We start from the raw sequence: 20,352 nt of genomic DNA, 5'->3' as shown, positions 1-20,352 counted from the left end.
GAGACACTGTGTCTGATCACAGATATTGTGGGAGGAAAGAAGGCAGAGAAATCTGTCAAAGACTTTTTATGCAAACTAAATCTTCACCTATCTGCACCTTCCACTGCCAGTCCTAATCATTATATCCAGTTATCCAAGTGAATTCAGATTAATTTCAGAGCGCTGTCCAAGTATATCTTACTTAAAAATATAAGATTCTCAGCTGAATTCTGAGGACTTTGAAGACAGGATTTTTTATTTTTTATTTTTTTGCCGTGTGCAAGTGAAATCAAAGAAGACAGATCAAAACAGAAAACAGTGCCACGAATTGTGCAACAAATGCACGTCACATCATATCAAGGGCAGACCCTGGAACATCCTCTGAGGCTGTCTACATATGACCTATACTTTTATCTAGCCAACAAGGTCCTTGTAGGAGAGTCTTCACTACTTTTTATTTTGGTTGCTGTCAGTGATCATAGCAAGTAATAATTTAATAACCCTGCATACAAATGCAACAGTAGAAGCCACGTTCCTGCTTGTGAAAAGAAAAAAACGAAATGTCATTCAAAAGCAGAACTGTAGAAGTACTAACCCGCTGCCTTCAACCGTGGCCTCTTTCAGGTGAATATAGCAGGCAGGAAATATGCCCTGGAAGAGGAAGTGATGACAATGCAAACAACATTATTCTGTGAAAGGGACAGACGTTAGTTGAAAGTGCTAAAAATCTGAGGCCGTATTCACAAACATTCTTGAGCGATTCTAACTTTAGAACCTAAAAAGGACAAGCAAGGAGTTACAGCTCAGGAATGGTTGCAAGGAAGGGACAGAAGATTATATCTCAGTTAGGAGGGGTGGTTGACCCCCATGTTTTAAAAGCTGTAATTGGTTGGTCAAAAAATACACTGTAATAACCCGAGTGAATTGACTCCGCAATGCAATTTATAAAGCATCATTATGCAATTTATGCAACCATAAATCACACTTTAGCTGTTCAGGGTCAAGTTGTTCAGTTAGTAGTGTTATGAACATATTTACAGTTAAAGTATGTTGTGTTTGGACTTGTGCTGACTTCAAATATGTCGGTGGATAAGTGAATAATTAGTTAGCCACCATAACTGACATTACTGTAGAATTAGTATTGGAGAATATTTCTTCTATATCTCTGTCTTTCTGTCTTTTAATTCTTCTGCTGAAACTCTTAAGCTTCTTCAGTCATCATCCCTACTTTCAACAGTTTTACCTTAGGATCTCTTCTAAGGACTAAGATGCTTTGTGAATAACTTTTATCTTGACTAGGATCTAGTCTCAACTTTAATGGGAAGTTTTTAGAAAACATCACAAATGTCATGAGAATTTTATTAGAATTTCATGACCTGGAGCAACACTCACACTTAGAAAGCTTTGTGAATACGGCCCCAAAAGGCGTTCAGTCGCTTCTTAGTAATGCATATGAAGGTGTAAAACCTGTGTTTACTAACCTTTTTGGATTTTCTCCTCAGCCTGTGCCCTCTATACCAGTCTAAGACAAGAAGAACAAAATAATGTTAGATGGAAGCCGCCTTTCAAATACAAAATACAGAATGAAAATACATTTTAAAAAATCTACAAAACCTACATAAAAGTGAACTTTTAAGAAGTTGGTTTTATTCTTCCTCAATTTAAAATAAAGATTGACGTTTTACTTGGAAATAAAAACAGCAGCGATGTTAGATGAAACACTAGAAGGCAAAGTAAAGGATGTGAGGTTGCTACTGTGAGCATATAGAGGACCAATGAGCAAATGCCCACACCTTCAAAATTGGAACAGCTAATAATGTTATCTTTTTAAACATGTGTACAAATCTTTGACAAATCATAAGAGCTTCTAAAGTAGTGTCCAGCGTTGACTTGTCAGCTCTGATCACGCGTGCAATCACTAAAGCTGTTCTCACCTTCATATGTCTCAAGTATGTGCACCGTGTCTCCAATCTGTAGCGACAGCTCCTCCTCTCCTCGGGCATCGTAGTTATAGATTGCTGGAGAAAGACAAGAGAGGACAAGATAAGAGGAGGACATATTACAGGAGGAGGAAAAGCCAATAAATGTTTGGTTCCCTTGTGGCACTAATTGTGTACCACTGGAATGTGTAGTAGAGGCATCGCACATCCACAGGATGTCCACCCACACTGTCTGACACAGTGATGGTTGGGCCTGGCACTATCAATGCTGTAAAATCAACACATTTCTTCCACCCACTGAAAAGAAACCAATAATGAAGAAGAATGCCAAAACACCAATAATGTTGGCGGAAAACAGATTAGCTCAAAATTACAGGAGGAAGACAACAACATAATAAAAATACCGCAGTGTTTCTGATTTCCTTGGGGGTTCCTTAGGTGATTTTTCTAAAGACAAATCTAACATGCGACAGCAAGATGCTTGCTTGTACTTCACCTCTTAGTGAGGCGCACACAACACTACAAAGACCACTAGTTTACAAATTTATTTTACAGTATTTCAGTACAGTACAAAGTATTCATGAGAACAATTCTTCAATAACCTCTCTCTTACACTATTAAAAAAAAAGGAAAAAATAAATAAACAAAACATTACAAAACATTTATTGATTGGCTCCAAACACAACAACCGGTATTTTAAATATCCTGCTAACAAGCTGAAAACAAACAAGACAGAAAACAGCAATCTCCTCAACAAACTCTAATCAAAAACTCAAATCAGTAGACTGTTGTTACTGTAGCCAACACACACTGCATCTCACATCTACTGTCAGAGCTCCATCAACATGTCACCTTATAACGACAGTAAAACACTGACTGGTGACACTTGTTCTAGGATTCAGTCAGACGTGAACAACATGTTTCTGTCAGACCTGCAATGACCAAAACACCTGTCTTTAAAAGATACTACAGGTGTGCGTACAAACACTCACACACACAGGGGCAAACACAACCTATACACAACTGAGAGTGGAGCCCAAGGTGTTCCTGCTGAGAGGACACCTGTGAGGACAAATGACACAAGTGTGCATCTGTGTGCAGGTCCTGCTGTGGGAATGCATGCAGAGTCACTTCAGCAGAGGTTTCCAGAGGTGAATGGCGGCTTAATTAAAAAAGACCCTAGCTGCGGGCGCTGGGGCCTTCCCAGCATGCTGATGGTACATTAACTGAATCGACCGTTTTCTCCCACAGTCACCTAACATCCGAGGAGCTGACTATACTTCATGATTGCACAAAGCAATGTTTTCTGTAACATTTAGCTCTTAACTTGTAAGGGTGGATTATCAAAACAAAGCATTTCTGTTTTTGTCACTTTTGCTACTGCGCTGCAATTCCACACTCACACATGAGATTACAGCGTGTTTTTCCTGTAACAGATTATGTGAAAGTAAATAAACAACAAATAAAGAGTTTTACTCTGATTAAGTAACCGAAATACCAAAATATTTGGGCATCTGATTTCATACGGGACAAATCCTTGAAAGGATAAGGCATTGGCGTATTGTCCCATCACAGGCTGCTCTACACAACTCATTTGAACTCATTGAAGTAGTATAAATACTCCACAGAATACAAAATGCAGTACAGAATGCATCAGATATAGTTCTTGTGAAACTGTGAAAGATGAGGCAACTCATAAAGGTTACAAAAAGGCCAAAGTTACTAGCTGAATGTTTGGTTACCAGTTGCAAACACTGTGAAAGAGAACATGTCTCTAAAAGCTGAAAAGAAAGAAGATTGAATTGTAGTTGACAGTCACCAACCACAGACTTAAATGGCATTTATAGGATGTTTGCACAACTCCTCAAAGTACAGTTTCAAAAATGTCTGTGCTACATAACAGTTATATCCAAAATTAAGCATGTACAGCATCAGCATCATTTCACCATCTAGTAGAAGGCCTAAAATGCCATGTACCGCCTGTTTTATTCAATCCTGTGTTGTTTTGTTATCCAAGTGTAAGTGCATATACACGTGCATGTTCACAATGCATTTTGTGATGCACAGAACATTCCACAAAGCCCGGCAAATCCACCAGAGCACGAGGCGTGGACTGACAACGAAACAAAGACCCCAGGAAATGAATCGAATGGTACCACGCTGAGATACAAAAGGTACCTACAGTGGGAGAAAGCAACAAAACAATCAAAAGGGAGGTGCCATTAATCTGTGTGCAGCCATTAAAGAGCAGGCTAGCCACTCTACAGCAGGGTATGCTCAATTAAACTACCATTAAGGGTAGCCAGAAGAGCCTGTAAATCCATCAGCTACTGCATCTGTGTGTCTGTCTGGAAGTGGGTCACAGGTCCAGCTGATTCAGCATGTTATCTAAATGGCAGGTGCAGAGAGGAAGCAACCCAATCAACAGCTCTGATAGAGTTATAAAGCTTCATTTTTCATCAGTAAATGAAAAACTGCCCATGTGACCACTTTCAGTGAGACAGGGTCTCAGTTCTAACAAATAAGAGCTGAGTGAAGCGGGACAGATTCACACTGGGCAAGAGGTGCAATTACAAAATGAACACAAACACCACTCTGGGAAGATGCTGACTAAATGACAACCATCAAACACAACCTTGACATGTGAGGCGATGATGGTGCAATTTAACGCAGGGACCAGAATTATTCTTGTCACGTGGGGGTTGAATGACAGCTCTGATTACTCATAAACCTGTATTTGCATACCCAGGAGTAAACTGACGTCAATTAGGAAGCAGTCAGGGAGAAAAAATCCATCAGAGGAAGAAGACGAAAAGGATGAGGAAGTGGACCATATTCTCCCTGGAGTGTGGCATGCAAATGTTTTTCTGGAAATGGGATAAACAGTAGCATCATTTGCCGTGGGCTCATTACCATACATAACCTCTTGCATAAGGCTGTGCAAACTCGGAGAACATTATCATCAAAGGAAATGAGTGAAGAATCAGATTACAGACCTATGCACTTAGCCAGTGCACATCTACGCCCTCTTCACAATTATAAGCAGCCTCGTCTAAACACTGGACTGATTGTAATTCTACACTTTGGGTTCACTAATATCCCGAACTAATTCACGCAGTGTATAACATATCATTACACTCAGATGAGAATACAGTATGCTGATTAAGGAGAGGTGGGGGAAAAGGGAGGAAAAGAGAAGTGCGTATAAAGTGCTCATTGGAAATGGACTGAGCCTCCAGATGATTACTGTAAGGTCCCCGTGGGTTGCAAGCCTGCAGAGAGAGCCAGTCAAGAAATATGAGGCAAGAGGATTCTGCAGGAGAAAAAAAATGAAAAGTGAGACAACTCTGAGTCTGGAGGCTGAGCCTTTTAGGAGACAGACAGGCTAAAAAACCCTGAAACATGCTGAAGTAGGAAGATAATGCCGAAGGCTCTGCTGCAACTTAGTCTGGACACAATGTGAACCCTCACAGTTTTTCCCAGTCCCAGTTTGACTAAACCAACAACGTGCAAGTGAGTGAGAATACATAAAAATCCAAGACATGTGGTTATCAAAGTGGTGTGGTTGCATATATGAAATCCCCCTTTCTCTCACCGCATCGGGAATAACCAGAGTCAGAACAGTTGAGACTGCATAAATGGTGCTGTCAAAGTCCTTCAGTGATCATTCATTCATCATTCATGAAATGAAACTCTTTGACCACAAAGTGTATAGACTGATTTTCACAAATGCCCACTAGTTGACTGTTCCTGAGGCATTTCAATTCTCAGGTCAATGGTGTGTTTGTGGAAGTGAATCTAGCGCAACCACTCATTACAGTCAGTGATTCTGGTCTATCCACTATTTAGTAGACAATTATTTATTATCTTATATAATCACAATCATACCAATTGACTTGCCTTTAGTTTGTGAAAGGGCAAAATAGCCCCAGCAGCCTTATAAGAGACACAGGGATAGACAGACAATCACAGAGAGAAAGAGAAAGACTTGTGGACTGTGAGGAAATTGTAATACTGAACAAGGGAATATGAATTTAATACAGTGCTTAACTTGAATGAGGAGGAGTTCAATAAGCACACAGAATGCCCTTTTCCAGGCAGCAGGACTGAATAGAGGATGATTACACTCCAGCTGCACAATGGGTCTCCAAGGCAAGACGGAGTGTGCCGAGAGAGGCTCCACACCCACACACACACACACACGCACGCACAGAGAGCAAATACTGTATTGTCCAAAAGATGTACCTGACTGTAAAGGATCTGCATGTAAATTTATATACATCTCCCTGCTTAGGAGCGTGAGACTGCATTTGTGTTTTATACACCTGACCATCCAAATAAAAAGAAGCCTTTAGAATATGATGCCTTAGAGAACACAACTGGTGTAAAGAACAAACACAACCTTGCCTGACATCATCTTAGTGTAGTCATTTGTACAGGACAAATTTAAGCTGAGTGAGGTGTTGTTTCAGGTGTTTACTGTAATTTCCCGCTGAACCCTGCCGGTGGTGAGATGATGTTGGCTGCAGCAAGCTCTGCTGTACAGTTGAAAGGTGTTCTTCAGGGATCTGCCAAGTGCAGTTAGGATAACCAAAGGAACATTGGCCTGGGGGCGCACAGGACCTGGTGTTTCTACTGTCTGCGGACAGTACGAACACCCCTGTCTCCCTTCTTGAACTCTAACAATGATGCTCACTAAAGACATGTACGCCCTTAAAGTGAGGGTCTAAACCATTGTATCAAATTGTATTTAAATAATTTAATATGCGTTTTAAGTCAAAATCCTTTGTCAAATCCCAAGTCTTGTGTTTTATTGTAAACAAAAAGTTATGTTTATATCAGGTTTTTCCTCACAAAAACTCACCGTCTCTCCTTGAGGACTATAAATGTGCCAAATTTCATTCCTCATAAAATCGTTTCAATTTGAATGTGGTACGATTGTGAATCCTTGTGCATGGTTTTATTCTTCAGGTTTTACTTTAGCCTATAAAAATACTTAGATACTTAAAATGATATACAGTACATATGTAGAATTCTGTGGGAAAAATATTTCACTCCCTCCTGGTCTGTCCTCTTGTTGTGTCTTATACTAAATTGTCTCATATCTTTACAATAAGTTACAATAAGTTTTGAATAATAATTGTTTTTTTAATACTTTAATTTAGAACTTTTGAGGAATGAAGAAAGTGATTTTTCTATTAATATTATTGGCGATTTTATCAACTGACTAAGTAATTTTTAAATCCCTACCTACTCTTGCTTGGGTGATAAGTAGACCCACATGCTTGTATGCATTTCTGGATGTGGCAAGTGTGTCAAGGCTGTCAATTCCTCATGTCAAACTGAGTCTGAACAAAGCCCATCAGCAGGGGATACTTGCATGAATAAACTCCCATAACTTCCTGTAGCACAACAGTCGAAAAGACGAAATGTGAATTTAGGTGTCAGCAATATGTCAATAATTCTCAAAGCAGCTATCACTCACTCACTCTCTAAGCCGATTTCATATACAAAATCCTGACAATGTCAGAAATCAGGTGTCGAGTTGTGCTTTCACACATCCAGTGCTCAGCAGGGCATTGTCCAAGTCAGACGCATTCTCACAGGGGGAGAAACGAGAAGTGGGGTCCTCAGAGTAGAGTGCAAAGGAGGCACAACATCACACAGTGGAGATCACATTCTGATATTACCCAGACTGTACTGTGGCCTGCAGTATAACCCAGACACTCCCAGTGCATGTCTGAAAGCAGCTATAAGGATCTGATTAAGATAGTGTAAGGATAGTGCAAAGAATCACAACAAAATTAGACTTTTGAGAAATTAAGATAATTTCAAACACTAAAAGAAAGGTTAGTGAAATGTGACATTGCAATACAATATACATACAGTACAGTACAGTACAATCAACTATACAGTTTGTTTTTAACAATCAGATGGAGAAGAGCTTTGTCAGTGATGTAAAAGGCAGGGAAATCATGATAATTAATTTCAAGTCCCTCTCTAATAGGGTTTAATGGGAGGTTTACACATTCTGATGAAAGCCTTATGGTTCTAATTTAGAAGCAAATGCAGAGCGAAGCTGTGTAAAATAGCAATAAAAATCGCTCAGTTTCCTCATAAACCAATTACATAACCTAAAACCTTTTAGCTTTATCTGAAGTTGGAAAGTGCAGATAATGCTATTGTAATTAACCTGCAATTAATATGACAGCAGCTGAGCTGGGAGATGGAACAGCTGAAGGTCTCTTGCTGACTAGTAGGACCATATTTCTACTCACTCAACTAAAAAGCATGCAGGAAATGTCATTTAAGATATTACTGTATTACAAGAGATGGGGCTTTTCCAGTAGAGCACAAGGAAGCACTAGTGCTTTTTATGACAACAGAAAGATTAACAGTAACTCATAAAAATACAGTAGCAGTAAACAGGTTTGGAGCATATAGAGTGAAGTAAGGTAAAGGGAGGAGCAGAACTACAATGTGCCAGATCTAGATGCCAATAGCATTAATACCTTTTGGCAGAACTTCCTGCCATGCGCCCAAGCTCGAACACAGGCCTCAGGGTACAATCTAACACAAACTGATAACTCTGCCTCTGCAGAGCAGAGTTATTTCTTTAATTGAAAATCATCTTCCCAATGCAACAGGGAGAGAGAGCAGAACCAAGCTCATTACAGAGAACCAAGCAGAGCTTTTCACACAGCTTCATACACAGTGGTCTCTGGTGTTATTTGCAGAGGTACATGAGTATCTCCATTGTCTCTGCACAGCAAACCTGTCTGCACTTTGTGCACACACCTCCTGAGCTTCAGAATGAACAAGAGCCTTAGAAACACTCTCTCGCTCTCTATGACTCATCGATGTAAAAGGCAGATAATAATAAATAATAATGCTTGCATATTTTATATCAGTAACATACCAAAGGGTTGCATTTTTTCTATATATACTCCAATATAGAGCAAAAAAAGTAAACTGGCAGAATCTACACAGATTAGCCTTTTGCACAGCAAGAAGTAGCTAATTACCTCCTGCCCTGTGTTACTGTATATCTCTTGTGATATGAATGGTAATGAGTGCATAATTATCTTCAAATATTTGAAGAAACTCAGCATGCAATCGACTCAGCAAGTTTACTTAAAATCCTCTTCAGTGGCACTTTGCCAAAATGTGACTTCACTGACAAGCATATGACACATTACTTGACCTTGATCAAATAGTATCTGCTGCAACTCATAGTGCAAGTAGAGCAGAACAGACACATGCAGCAGGAAATGCACAGGACCTGCTGTTCATGCTGTTATTTAAGATGATGCTAAATGAGGCTGAGGTTACGTTTTACCAAAACACATCACACCGTCACACGACGGTGCTGAAAAAAAAAAACATAATGAAAACTTCTAAAATGTTCCGTCTGTGGTGAATAGCTGGAATAGATTAGATGCAATTAAACTGCAGAATTATCCCCTGGACTTCTCCGGTAGCAGGGGCAACTTGCTTAAGCCATTTTCAGACATGATCTGGAACCCTGAACTTCTCTAGACATCATGTGAAGACACAACTGTCTGATATGTTGGCCCAGACAGGTAATGAATATTACCTTACCAGGTCCCTAGTGAAAAGTCCTAGTAATGTCTAATTGAACCTTTTTGCAAATACTGCAGGAAATTGTCCGAGAACATTCACAGTGAATGAGTGGGCATTGTTTTTTAAGTTGAGCCGTTCACCACAGAAAAGAAAATGGGGGCAACATTTACCATGATATCAGCCTTTCTAATCGTGTAAATAGTTCTTCTTTCATATCCTGTAAGCAAAACACCACAATTTCTGTGGTGTACGTTTTGTGTCACATTGTGCCTTCTGCACATTTTACCTAAAAGCCATCCCTTGTTCTCATCGCCAAGTGGGAACGTGTCTACATGTGTGTAAGATTCACTCCAGACAATGCCCCGACCTGATTCTACAGAACATATCCAGTGCTCATATTTGAACACAACATCTCTCATAACAACAGCAAATTGACTTTAATTGTACTTCTTCTTCTAACAAACCAGCAGTCTAATCAGACTCGTATACATCTGCACAAGTGCGAAAGATTTTTTTTTTTTTAACACAACCACTGAATCAACTGTTTCATTTGATAACCTAATTGGCATAGCAAAGACCTGATGCGAGCAAACCAAATACTATGTACAGTGTTGTATTTATACAACAGGTTATTCTGCAGCCATGTTTGCACCGGCCTATTTGTTTATTTTAAGTCTGTAAACGGCACTGCATGTGGTTTCATAGATGACTGTTTGAGCATCTGATTTGAGTAGAGCGGGATATTTTTACTTGTTCTGTTCTGACAATCGTGTTTTTATCACATACAAATTGCACCTCTAATTATTATGGATCTGCATTTGAATTATGACTTTATACAGTTTAAATGCAGAGTATACAAAAAAAACAGAATAAGATATAACACAATAAAACAATTGACCATATACTTTGCTGCAGCTTCTCTACTACATGTGATCTTATCAGCCATTTATTTGTTAAGTTTTTTGCAGCACATTTCTAGAGGCATGCTTTTACTGTTTTACTGTTAAATCCTTGTTAAGCACCAGTAGCTGAACTTGTTTAACTAATCTTGTAGTATTAGCATAGAGGTGCAAGTTCAAAGTTTAGATAGATAGCATATGATGGGCAATGAAAAACTATTTAATCTTTATCTTTTTAAAACAAAAAGACTGTGGTGTCAGCTACAAGCAGCGAGACAACTTCATCTAAATCCCTAAAGGTTCATCACAGAGTAGAACTGCCACTCACTGAAATTTTAAATGCCTCCAGGGCCCACCAACATCTGAGCCGCAAGGCTCTGACTTTATCAAGTATTTAGCCAGACACACACATACACACATTCAAACGCACAAAAGGCCATTTCATCAAATGCCAGCCGTACTGAAAGGCTGTCTCTTGCTGCATGTGGCAGTCCAAAGCCCGTCTGCAACCACAATCAATGACTGACACCTCCATTAAAAGTCGTCAAAACAACCCAAGGGAGATTTTAAAGGTGACAAATGCAACATTAATATGGACTGCAGCTGATATCAATGTTGACATTTTTGTAACCTAAATAGAGGTTGATTTCTTCTATGCATGGATCTCACCATCTTGGATTAGAAGACTTAAAACCAATACAAGATAATAAGTGGTAAAAATAACTACGGGGACGTTTATTTAGGCAAAATAAATATGTTAATCTAAAGAGATTTTTATAACAGGTAACCCCAAGTCATACCTGCCAACAGCTTACAGCTAGACTCTGTCTTCTGAGAGCTTGGGAAGTGAGTTTCCCCCAGGAGCCGGTCCTTTTAGCCCATGTTTGACACACAGAAACAGACAGGTCATCCAGTGTCAGCTCACCCACCGGCAGCCTGGCACAGCCACAGCTCAGCTGCAAGCTCATCACTCTAGTAGAATAAAGCCTCAGCCAGAGCGCTCATCTAGCTGGTAAAAGAATACTGAATACAGACTGAGCTGACAGTCTTACATTCACTGCTAATTCTTTTCTCCAGTTTTTATTCCTAGACAATAAACTTTGTTGCCACAAGGCAACTGAGCTGCTTATTCTGCCTTAAGCTCCTGTCTCATATGAAGAAAAACATTCATCTAGGAAAAGAAAAGCTTTCTGACTTTTGTGGTATCTGATAAGTGCACATTTAAAAACAGAGCTTGATAGCTTGCAAGCAAACAAACAACAAAACATTAATAGCATTCCACTGGGAGGATGAAATCATGTTTGTTTACTGTCTGTTCTGCACTGAGTTGCTGATGTTAGGAATCCCTCTTGGTCACTTTACCTTAAACAAAGACCACCTCTGCAAACATCCAATAAACACACATGCATCCCTTTTTGAAATATAACATTAACAGTATATGAAGTGATATTTCACATAACAATAAAAAACCAAAACGATGTAGCGTGCCTAATTACTTTTTCTTGGTAATGCTTTTCACTCCTGCTGACAGCCCTGACTGACAGATCTCTCTACTCACACTACTTTAGATATAAGTGCTCAGACTACTGTTACAACAAATGTCATATTTTCTATGGCACCCCAATAAAGGCACTTTGTCAACTATGTTATAAAATAAAAAGGACACCGTCTTAATAAGCTAAAGGGAAAAACATCTCTCAATTCTGGAGGTGACAATGATTTGAGACGAAAGTATTTAGATGTTAAACTAAGCTGAAGGTTATGATTTTGAACCGATGACTTCATTAAACTATGTTGAATGACTACCTAATACAGCATGACAGTGTAAAGGTTCTAGAATATTAAAAGAGGACATACAAAGAGAATATACAAAACTAACTTTTTCTGTGTCTTTGCACATAAATCAGGGTCTCTGTTGGGCCTACAGACCCACAAACTCTGACATGAGACAGGCCAGTTCATTATTTGTGGGCTACCTTTGTGAACAAGCCATTTAGAAGTCACCCACCCACCTAGTGAGTATCTCCCCCATTGCTCCACCCATGTCTGGAAGCTACCACCCATCTGAATCTAAATTATGTCTAAATAAGTGACCTTTGTTTCACATTGACATGTTACACGCCATCAGCCATCTGTCAAGCTAGCAAAAGCTGCACAGCAAGACTCTTTCCAGACAATGCACAAGATGCTTGACATGTTCACAATCAATACTGGAGACCACCTGCCCGTGTAGCTGAGCAATAGGAACGACCCAAATTAGTCCCTCCCACATATACATAATAAATCCCAGTTGTGTGTATTTGCATGTCCTGTCTTCTTAATGTCAAGCTGTCTTTGACGAACTGCCAAGAAGGAACATTGTGGTTCACTGTATTTGCTGTGCTGTGATAAGGTAAACCGAATGACCGGCCTTTCCAAATAGAAAGTATTTTATTTTGTTAACTTCTTAAGTGAAGAACAAAAAAAAAAAAAACGTTCCTGATTTGTCAAGTGATTGTTGCAAATCAAACAAATGATGACTATATGTTAGTGCCACTACGCTGCCTATTTCATACACTGCAAACTTTTAGAATTGCATGGTGTTCTGCAATGATCCAAGTGTATTATAAGAGCATTATCAAAAATTATGTGCTTAAAAAAATAACAAACATAATATTTAATGGGATCTTTAATGTTAATGAGGTGCACTAACGACGCTATAATGAATTCAAATGGTTTTCATATGAGATGCAAACTGCAAAAAACAAACTTAGACTAAACTAGTACAAACTACAGTGTCCTGTACACTTTTTATTTTTTTTTATTAGCTGTTGTCAATGAAGCAAGATAGCTCTGCAAATGAGTAACCTTTTAAGGTCATGAGGGAATTATGTTTGAATGATTTTATTTGGATGTTCAGTTACAGGAAGTTTAGGGGAATCTCTTCCTTTTTTACTGAAGGTAAGGAAATGTTTCTATTTAAACTACTACAGGTAACGCATTCTTCTGTCCTGTGTTGTAGAGGAACATCTTGCCCAGACACGTAGACTACATTCTGATGATGCCATCAGCAGCAAAGGATGTCAACAAAAACTGCTTACCAAGTAAGATTCCTAACACTCATTTCTTACTACTCTCTAGATTTACTAGTTCTTTGTTATGATGTAAAACCACACTTACAAATGGATTGAATTGCACCTTAATTGGAAGTTAAAAGATAAATCCCAAGGTTAACTTGATCACATTTGCTTCACTCTCACTCCCTCGCCTCAATCTATTGAATGATGCCAATTTTTAAAACAAGATGTAGAAGTGTTTTGGCTTTGTCTCAGTTGTGAGGCATGAAGGAACAGTGTAGAACCACGTAGCTATGTACTGATTAAACAGGCCAGCTGCCATTTGTCTTAGTCGCCATCTCACGGTAAGCCGCTGGGAGCTGTACTATTAGAAATGCCTCACCAAGCAGCACAGCCCAGAGTTAATATATAATTCCCTTTCAGGATGAATAATATCAAACTCATACTGACCTCCAAGAAGAGAGGAGAAGATGATGGCCAAACTTTTGACAAAGTGACAACATCTAATGACAACAAGACCATGAAGAGTAAATGATCAAGCATTGGAGTCTCCAAAAATGGTTTGTGCAGAAAGCTTACTATACACACATCACACCTATGAGGGTAAATGTTACAATGCCCATAGTAGGTATTATTTATAAGGTTTAGCACACAGCTACAATAAACTGTGATCCAAGTGAAGTTGATGTTTTGTTTACAGATCAGATAGGACAGGCTAAAAAAAAATGCAGCAGATGGGGCCTGAGCAGAACGATGTCCTCGGATGAGGAGGTAATCGATATTCTGCACACAGACAAACACCACGATACACAGATTCATAAAACTGACAATGAGGACCAAGTCATCCCTTGAGAGACTTACACACTTCTCACGGGCAACACTTGATAAAACCACTTGTCTTGATATAACTGCGCACACCAAAGGAAGTGTGATAAAACATCACTCTGCTCTGCATCCTTTAATTTAATAACATCCCCTGTACAGTATATTTATAAGCATATGTGCTGGAATAATCATCTACAACACCTGGGTGTAATACAGACCAAACAAAGATGAAAAAATTTGTTACGTCCAGAATAAAAATAAAAAATTACCCTCCTGTACTTGTTTCCACAACACCTTCTTCTGTCTCCTGGTTCTGTCCTATTAATCATTTGCTTTATTTCACTCTAGTAAAAGCACCCAGTGCCCAATTTTGTCAGCTCAGCTGTTTTTTCTTGGACAAAGCTTTAGTGCACGCAGCAAGAAATAACGTACCATGTTCTAAAACTGAATTGTGTAGGGAATATTGTTAAATGCTTTGTTTATTCAAAATTAATAGCGACAATATCTATACCAGGGCTAAGTAGTGACAACAACCTTTTCCCCTTTTCATATTTACTGTGCCTCAGACAAGGAATTTTCTGAATGAAATAAAATGAAGACAACTCCTCATCTATAAAACCAAGAGGTAAACTGAGAAAAAAAGGTGTGACTCAAATTTGTCTCTGCAATAATTCACACCAACTAGCATCAACACTTTGAGGGAAACGTACAAGTCAGGGGATTTACACGCATACATATGGTTAGAATTAACATAGTAACCCAGACTGCATTTTAACTGCAACCATATTTGTTAGCTTTCTGCAGCTGTGGGTGGGAGATGGTTTCCTTGGGTTCAGGGCGGAGACTACACATATTACTTATGGCCTCAGTCAAGACACAAAACGACTGTGTCTCTATTTTCAGCTCCCAGTGTGTTACTCACCACTAACCTGTTCCAAGCGACAGTCGTCTCGAGTTGTCGGTCCTGTTGGCCTGCTGTCCGCCACACACCAGTTTAAAAATATGAATCATAACTGCACTAGAGTCAACATTTGGAGCGCACTGTGGTGCGTCTATACGCGCATATTTAATTGTTTAGATAAGCTCAGATAAGTCTTTCATCTGACCTGCAGGAAGTAGCATTTCCTTACTGCCCAAACCTGCAACTGCAAGATAGACAATTATCTGTCCAAACAACTGCAGCACTTTCTCTGTTCTCAGCTGGTATTATGTTACTTTACACAAAGCTAAATTACAAAGGGAGAATCATCAAGTGGTGGAAAACATTTCTCATGACAGCCCATGTTTTATGTAGTATGTGCTCAAGTCTCAACAGCGATACAGTATGTGGACCCAGTAAATAGTGCTGTCGCTCTGTGGTTCCTGGTTTGCTTTCTAGAGCCACAACTCTCTTAAGAAACAGCAACATTCTGATGAAACAGAATTAATGAGACAACACTCGAAATTAGCATCAAAAAGTATTTCTGATAAATTCACAACAGAACCAGGAGACAGCTTAAAAAACATTTCCCGGAGGCACTTTTGAGATGCCATAAGAATAACTAGGCTTTAACACTTTGAATTCCTTTGATTTATACCAGGCTGGTTGGCATTTGACAAGAAAAGAACTGTGTAATGAAATTAGCTCAAGGTCAGGACAGATATGATTTTAACTGTGATTTTAACATTCCTTTGACAAATTAATGGCCTTGCTTGTCTTTCATGATATGAACTGAGTCCCAAACATCAACTTCCATTTGAAGTCTGTCAATATTTCTTTGTGTATGTGAGAGCTTCGAGAATGTTGATGTCTTCTGTCAATTCACCACGTCAGCTCAGTAAAATCTGGGCAGCATTCTGAACATACCAGAAGACATTGTTTGGAGGAGGAAGTTGAGCTAATGCCTTAGGGTAATAGTTATCCTAAGAATAAACGTACAAAGAAATAAAGTTTGTTGCCTCTGATGAAACAGGGAAGCTTCTAGATGCATGCAAGAACAGTTTCTAAAATCAGGTCAAGGTGCTCATATACCAAACCTGGCTCAGTAATCTCAAAATACCAAGTAAAAAAGTATTTCAATCCTTTACTAAAGGAACATAGCAACATAACAAAGTGAGAACACTTCCTGCTATATGTTTTTAAGTTTAGTAAACTTGCGTACTTTACTTAAACCTACAGTATGTACAGTTTCTGCCTAATTATGTTCTAAAACGTGTTAATGTGCAAAGGTGCTCTTGATTTGTCCTGTAACCCATAGAACAACAGAAATATTCGCTCCTAAAAGGGTTTGGAGTGTTCGCTCTTCAAACCAATTAGAGAATTTCAACAATTTCTGCTTGATCAGTACATTTCGCAGCATTCTTACTTATTGTCTTCATGACTAACACATGAAGGGCTGTGCAGAGCATGGCAGAACCCAGCAGACAGAAGTATAACAAAGCTAAGTTTAAGGAAGGACTGGGTGAAGCAGCGGATTCATTTCCAGTTTTGAATGATAGTGCTAGGTTAAGTTTCATATTGTAGCTTTAAATAAAGTATTTAGCACATACTTTAAACACATTTTAAAAGAGCATACATAAAAATAAAACCCTTTAAAACCAAGCACATAATTGTGCAAGTCGACTTTATATACGAGAAAAACACACACTTCAGTTGCATCATGACTAGTGTTGAAACAGCTGATTTACCAAGTAGATGATTACTAATAATGTAATCGGCAACAAATTTTAAGTGTTTCCTGATTCCAGTGTATTCAGAGCATACAGTTTCTGTTTTGTATCAGTAGCAATAAAAATCTGTGTGCCTGTCTCTATTTTCTTCCATTCATTTTTTTAGATTAATTATCATTTAAGCAGTGATGTAATCGGTGAAATAATTTGTACACTAACTAACCAAACAAACATGCTCCTGTTGAAGCTAACTGGGTCTTTGGTCTTTGGTTTCTAAATAGACAAAGATTACAACCAGCAGAGAACTTCGCAACAGAGACAAGAGACAAGCAAAACCATGTATCTTTCAAATATCTGTATTTTTTTAAGTTGTAACTATGACACAAATCTAATTTGGCTGTATTACTGTAATGTAAATCCACTGGTGTTATAAAACCTTGTATTATCACTGCTATTCTCCATGTAAGAAGACAGTAGCATTTATTTTTAATAATTTTGTGAAAAAACTAAAGGGCACGGTTTTCATACATACACCAAAAAAGCTATTGGGACATTATGAGAGTCGAAAATGGCACGACAAAAGTTTTTTTTTTTTTTTTTCTGAAATGGAAATAGGTCCAGAGTGAGTACTGCCAGCATAAGAGGGCTCAGAGAGTGCTCATTAGTGCTACTTGGTCAACACATGAAGTATTAAAAAGTACCATGGCTAGCAATCCCCTGCAACCGTGATGTGGCAGCTGACTTTCTTCCTACTAATGACTCATCCACTCCTGCATCTGTTGAGCCCATGAGAATTGTCTCCCAAAACTTTGAAAGAACCTTTATTTTTGAGATTCCATGGATATCTGAGAATATGTCAAGTCAATGATTACGACCAGAATAGCATACAGTCCATGCACAGCAAACACTAAGTTAAACCACAGTCAACCATATCTGCCAGCTCATGTATGGGCTGGAGTGAAAATATCAGGGCTCATTTGGAAGGTGTAGACTGAGATGCCAATCAAAGCTCTGACATAACCTGCTGAACTTATCCATCAGTCAGCATCAGCATCCCCGGTACAGCTGCAAGCCCACACTCCCACTAATGGACACAGCTAAAATGTTCTCAGTACAAATGTGGTGGGTTAAAAATAACAACATGAAATCAGATTCTTGTTGAAGGCACATATAATGTGCTACATTACCGACTGAACAGGACCGGGGTGTTCCAGGGGATCCCCCAAACAATAAAAAGCTAGTTTCATTACACTATTATGTCAGGAAAAGTACAGCACAGTGAGCATGTTTAACCAAATCCTACAACTGGTTTCCACATTTCTGGCCATCCTTCTATTGTCAGGTTACAAAGGAGGTTGTACTTTACATTCAATCGATCAAATGATATTGCAAATATAATTATAATAAAAATAATAATAATAACAATAATAAAATAAAAGACATTATAGATTACAAACATGTGTTCTGTGCAGGCTATTCAGTTATATTCAAATGTAGTCACAGCCTCTGGCGTTCATGTAATAAATAAACCCTGTGGTTCAATGCAAATTTCTCAATTTCCTTGAAATAAATGGTTTAGTAGCAGCTGAAGTTAAAAAAACAAACACATACTAATGTAAGTTGTCAGTTTTTTCCAAGTGAACTGTAAGATTGAAGTAATTAAAACATGCCCTCAACACATTTGATTCCTATTAATGGCAGCTCTACCTTCACACACAGGCTGCTGCTCAGCAGTAACAGTGGCCACAGATGCTTTTAGTGAGGGTGGGTGCGTTCACTGACCCCCCCTGAACAAGAGAGTGGGAGCTCAACGGGACTGTTCTCAGGACAGGGGGGGGGGGCGCCAGTTTTCTAAATAAATACCCGACATATGTTTTCTCTGGGTGGCAAAACAACGGCACGATAAACACAAGCAAGCAACAAAGTCCGCGGCTACAAGTCACGCGTAGCCTGTTAGGAGCTGGTTAGTTTGTAGCGGAGGCCCCACAACACAGGAAACAGCGCTACAGCTAGGCGCGCCTCTACCCATTCCCAATCCCCTCAGTCCTCTTCCTCACAAAAGACACACATCCTCTGTTTTGCATTTCATGCAAACTGCCTGGCAAACACTCGACCCACGAGGTTTGCATCCCCGCACTTTAAGAAAAGTGGCCCAAACGTGTCGTTTGTCGCCTACATGAGACGCACAGCCACCGGTCCCTTTCCACGCACAGTCCTTCCCAAACTTGTGCAATCTGAGAGCACAGAGCTAGGACGAGCTAACGATGGAGCATGCAAGTTTTCATACGTACCAACACCATACTTTTCCTTTTTAGTGGGCACCCAGCGAGACATTCTCAGTGTCGAGGCTTCCCCGAGTTGCCGTTTCCCCTGTTAGAAAAGCTCCAGATGTGACCCCTTGCTGTCAATGTGGACTTTTTTCAGTCTTCTCTGAGCTTTAGAGAGCTTCTCCGAGCAGCCATTTTCCACCAGTGACAGGACGCTCCGCCAGGGGGAGGACGGGACCGGGAACTTTTCACCGTGTAGGCGTTCACGCAGCCTCCTGAACTTCCAGCGCTGTTTACACTGACGCGGAAACTGCGACAGTCTCTCTGGGTGATTAACAGCAACAGCAACACTAAGAAATAGTTACTGTTGTAATGCAACAGTGATCTAAACGATGGCCAAACTCTGTATTCATCACAACATTCAGTGCAAACACGCACTATGGTTTTACACACTGATTTAAGTCGATGCTTTGGTTTTGTTTGTCATGCAAATAGACTATAATCCACACGAGATAGATAAACACAATGCAATGTGCAAAACTATTAGCCTAATATAAGTGGTGGTTGAAAACATACAAAATAAAACAAATAAGCTTTAGTGTGCTAATAGGCAGTATAAATAATAAACAGGAATAATGAAATGCACTAATACTGCAACAGCACATACTGAGATACAAAGACAGTCAACATGAAAAAAAAAAAAATCTTGAGCTTTACATGAATAAACAGTAAAGACCACACTAATTACACACACAACTTATTTTTATATATCATAATTAATCTGTGTTTTCCTGTGAATGGATGCTTCTTTGGTAAAAAAAAAAAAAAATCTTATTCAATAATATATCTTATTCAAGCCCAGAATTAGAATTTATCTTGTCTATGTCTATTTCCTTCCTCTTTAGTGATGAATCTGTAGGGGTCTAATGTGAGCCGTTACTCTGGGCGGTTGTGTGATGAACTAATAAGAATTGAATGTCAGTAGTGCATGTGCTAAGTAATAGATATCAAAGGATGCACCTGGTGCACGCATTTATACCAGCTTATCTTTATTCATCGTGTCTGCACAAATGTTGCATCCTGTGGTTGTATCTTATCACTCGGACAAGTCTCACTAACTTATGACCCCCATGCCCTGTTTTGTTGTCACTTC

At 39.2% G+C, this 20,352-nt stretch overlaps 1 protein-coding gene across 1 annotated transcript in view; it reads right to left on the bottom strand.

Moving 5' to 3' along the window:
* dock1 (dedicator of cytokinesis 1) overlaps window positions 1-19,458 on the bottom strand; it is a 151,877-nt gene extending 132,419 nt beyond the window's left edge. Inside the window, exons 1-4 of the mRNA XM_026352157.1 lie at window positions 19,224-19,458; window positions 1,914-1,997; window positions 1,461-1,501; window positions 575-630 (exon numbers count right to left, since the gene is read on the bottom strand). Of these exons, the coding sequence (XP_026207942.1) occupies window positions 575-630; window positions 1,461-1,501; window positions 1,914-1,997; window positions 19,224-19,266 (224 nt within the window). The 5' untranslated portion in view covers window positions 19,267-19,458. The remainder of the gene's footprint in view (window positions 1-574; window positions 631-1,460; window positions 1,502-1,913; window positions 1,998-19,223) is intronic.
* Between the last annotated feature and the right edge of the window lie 894 nt (window positions 19,459-20,352).

Source organism: Anabas testudineus, chromosome 19 (genome assembly GCF_900324465.2).
Source record: "Anabas testudineus chromosome 19, fAnaTes1.2, whole genome shotgun sequence".
NCBI lineage: Eukaryota > Metazoa > Chordata > Actinopteri > Anabantiformes > Anabantidae > Anabas > Anabas testudineus.
Note: the sequence above shows the minus strand (reverse complement) of the source record. Positions and strands in the feature narration are given on the sequence as shown.